Raw genomic sequence first — 3,352 nt, 5'->3', positions numbered from 1 at the left:
TGTCTCAACACAATTCATTGAAATTGTATGAATGTGTTTTTACTTAAAAGTCTGATTGTATAGAAGTCTATGACAAAATGAGCCCACCTCTCACGTGATTTATGACCTCAGTAAACATTCTCATAATGAGTTTATGGTCTCAGTTGTTAGTTTCAAGTCTATTGTTAACTCTATAAATGTCTATAAAAAGACAACACTGACCAGCTTGTTTCAATGCTTGAGACTTTAATTTTGCAGGAGTAAAGAAAGAACAGTTCACAATATATGTAAGGTTGAGCTAAAAGCATTCTTTCCACAACACATTCAGTGTGCTCTGATTAAAGGCACGAGGCCTCAGACACCATCCAGCTTCTCTTTACTTTACATGTCGCTTCATTCCTTGAGTAGCGTTACAGCGATAGAAAAGAAAAATAAAGATATGAAATCAGATATGAGAGCCTTCAGGTTACATTTGAGACTGACGGCATGAAGAGAGATGAGTTTGCAAACACACACAAACACACATCCACCATCGTTTGTGCTTTTTGCAGGGACTGCATGCTTCTGTGTTACACCAGGAGTCTTCAGATGTTCTTGGCACAGACAGACGGACGGTGACCGTAACAACTCCGGTCATCCCAGCATTTACCGCCTGTGTGTATCAGAAACACAGGAAATGAGCATGATTGTTCATTACTGACACTAATACTTCCTTGGCAGAAGTATGAGCTCTTGGCTTCCACTTTTATCATTCATGTACCCTTTATTATTTACATCATTAAAAACAAATGGGTTTTACTATTTACCTCTATAATTTATATGTATACAGTGCTGCTGTGCACGGTAGTTATTCGGCTCTCCGCGGCACCAGTAGGAAAATCTGAAAGGGGTACCATCACTCCAGAGCCAGAAGCGCTCCTAAAAACAGAATGGATTAGAAAAGGAGATAATAAACAATAGAAAATATAGAAAATATATCTTTTAAAATGATAAATGAAATACCACTGCAGCATCATAGCCTCCAATCCATGGCTGTGGATATCCATGAGTTACATCTCTGATCATCCTTTGAATCCCGTGGTACTCATCAGCTCGATGTACAGAGGCAAGGTTTGCACCCATGGACTGGCAGTTTCTCTACAGCAAAGATAAACAGACAAAGAGAACTGCTTAGACACAAATAACATGAGTGATAAGACGAGTTAGAAAGAGATGCCAAGTTACCAAATGTGCAAGTCCATAAAACAAAATAAACTTAATTTAGAAGCATTTTGTAGCAAATTTAAGTTATCTCATACCTCAGCCTGAGCCCAGTTCCGGGCTCCTGGGACGTAGAGGAAACAGCGACCATTGATCAGCCTCCAACGACCAGGACAAGATGTTGACCTCTCAACGACTTGATGCTCTCCTGAATAAGAGAATTAGAGATAAGTGGGTAATGTTGAGTTTCCAGACAATTATAAAAGGACGTAAGAAGTATGTATTTACCTTCTTCAGGTTTTTCCAGAGCATCCCGTTCCTCCGTCACCTCTGAAAGAGCTGAACAGTTAAACACAACAGTTAGAGTTACAGAACTTGAGTTGATCTGTTTCCTCCCACACATTACTACTCACCAGCAGCGGTGGTCAGCGCCATCACGGCACAGAGAAGTGCAGTCACAGTCAGAGTCTTCATGATGGAGATGATGCAGACGTCTCAGTTGATAATAACCTTCAACAAAGAGAGGCAGACATGTTAGGAATACATGATGAAATGAGAGAAACAGAAGAAAAGAGGTAAAGAGAGAGAAAAGCAAAGCAAACCTGCTGGAGGATTATCTTCTCTTCTTCCTTCTCAGTGTCGGTCTGAGTGAGGATGCTGAAGACGACAGAGACCAGCTCTTATATACAGTGATGCAGGACGAACCCAAAATGTCAATATTTGTTACCTGGATCAAATGTCTCTCTCTAGAATCACATAATGCTCCTTTCCTGACGTAATTGTTGTTTTAGTTCAGATGCTGTGGCTGAACAAGTTGTCTAAGCTCTAAGTAAAACATTGACACCAACATTGTTATGATGTCTTGTCGGTAAGTGGGAGGAATAACACTAGGCTAACACTAGGCTAACTTTTGGCGAGGAAAAAACTGACATGCCCAATTTTAAAGGGGTCCCTTGACCTTTCACCTCAAAATATCTGAAACACCACTGGTAGGTTTGTTTTCCTCCTGGTGTGCGTTCATGTGTTCAGTTTAGGGTTCTCTTTGTTTCAGCACATCTTTTTTCTTTTAAGTTTATTGCACAATCATCTTTGCCATGGTCATGTAATAAGTTATTTTACATTGTAGATAATTATGTTAAGAGGGCCTAGTAAGCACAGTGATGGTGAAGTTACTCTAGTCAGCTGGAATGTAAGGGGGATGAATAGCCAATTAAAAAGAGGGAAAGTGTATGCTCTGTTATGACTGTGGTCATATTATAGTTATTTTCTAGCAAACTGCATTTGTATGTGTGCTCTCTGTTTTTGTTTTCCTTTTTTTATATTGTGACGGCCCCGTGCATCTGCCTGCTTCCCCTCAGTCCCTACCAGGAAGCAGTGGGCCGTCCTTAGCAGACCACGCCTCAGGGTGTGGTCTCATCTACAAAAGGCTGCCTGAGTCAGTCTTCTCCCTCTCCCCTGGCTGAGCAGCTGGCTGCTGTTCTGGCTGACGACCTGATTATCTCATCTACTCTCACACATATACACACACATCCATCTGCACTTACTCATACACACACGTTATGCTTCTTTTTGATCAATAAATATTGTAACTATCCTCAGAGCTCTGTGTCCCCTCTCTCCTTTGTTGCAACCTCTGAGCCAGGGTTGTAACAAATGGGGGCTCGTCCGGGATATTTTTGAATCCTGTTTGTAGCTTGGTGGGTTGAACCATGTCTGCACTAGACAAATTTTTGCAGAGTCCAAGTGAGGATTTGTTGGATCTCCTCACTAAGGATCAGTTGGTTAAGGTGGCTGCCCACTATGATGTTGAAGTCTCTGGTAAATTGCTCAAAGATTGTGTCTATGATACTGTTAAGGACTCCTTGGTGCAGTTGGGGGTTTTGCCTACGGTGGCTGTTGTTGGAGGCGGTGATGCTGTAAATGCATCAGCTCCTGTCTTACCTATACTGTTTTTCCCCAGGTCAGTCCCTCGTCTTTGACATTTGAGCAACAAAAAGAGTTGTTGACTCTGCAGCATAAATTGGAGTTGGAGCGTGAGGAGAAGGCTCAGGAGAGGGCCTTGGCTCTTCATGCCCAGGCACATGCTGTTGAAGTAGAGAAATTAAAATGCATGGCCAATCTACGTGAGACTGAATTAGTGCAGCAGAGAGAACAGCAGCAGTTTGAACGCTAC

The 3,352-nt window shown here is 41.9% G+C and overlaps 1 protein-coding gene across 1 annotated transcript; it reads right to left on the bottom strand.

Moving 5' to 3' along the window:
* Positions 1 to 214: 214 nt before the first annotated feature.
* Positions 215 to 1,614, bottom strand: LOC131989301 (ladderlectin-like). The gene is made up of 6 exons (XM_059354492.1): positions 1,593 to 1,614; positions 1,468 to 1,518; positions 1,278 to 1,387; positions 982 to 1,116; positions 786 to 897; positions 215 to 631 (listed from the first exon to the last, which is right to left on the bottom strand). The coding sequence occupies exons 1-6, from the start codon at positions 1,612 to 1,614 to the stop codon at positions 564 to 566; spliced, it is 498 nt and encodes a 165-aa protein (XP_059210475.1). The 3' UTR covers positions 215 to 563.
* Between the last annotated feature and the right edge of the window lie 1,738 nt (positions 1,615 to 3,352).

Source organism: Centropristis striata, chromosome 17 (assembly GCF_030273125.1).
Source record: "Centropristis striata isolate RG_2023a ecotype Rhode Island chromosome 17, C.striata_1.0, whole genome shotgun sequence".
NCBI lineage: Eukaryota > Metazoa > Chordata > Actinopteri > Perciformes > Serranidae > Centropristis > Centropristis striata.
This window is presented reverse-complemented; position numbering and strand designations above follow the sequence as displayed.

Bases quoted from the DNA above. Each gene is read 5' to 3' on its own strand.
- LOC131989301 (XM_059354492.1), bottom strand. From the start codon at position 1,614: ATGGCGCTGACCACCGCTGCTG. The intron at 1,388-1,467 runs GTAAATACATAC...TCTCTTATTCAG, and splicing joins TCTGGAAAAACCTGAAGAAG to GAGAGCATCAAGTCGTTGAG. The intron at 1,117-1,277 runs GTATGAGATAAC...TCTTTGCTGTAG, and splicing joins GGAACTGGGCTCAGGCTGAG to AGAAACTGCCAGTCCATGGG.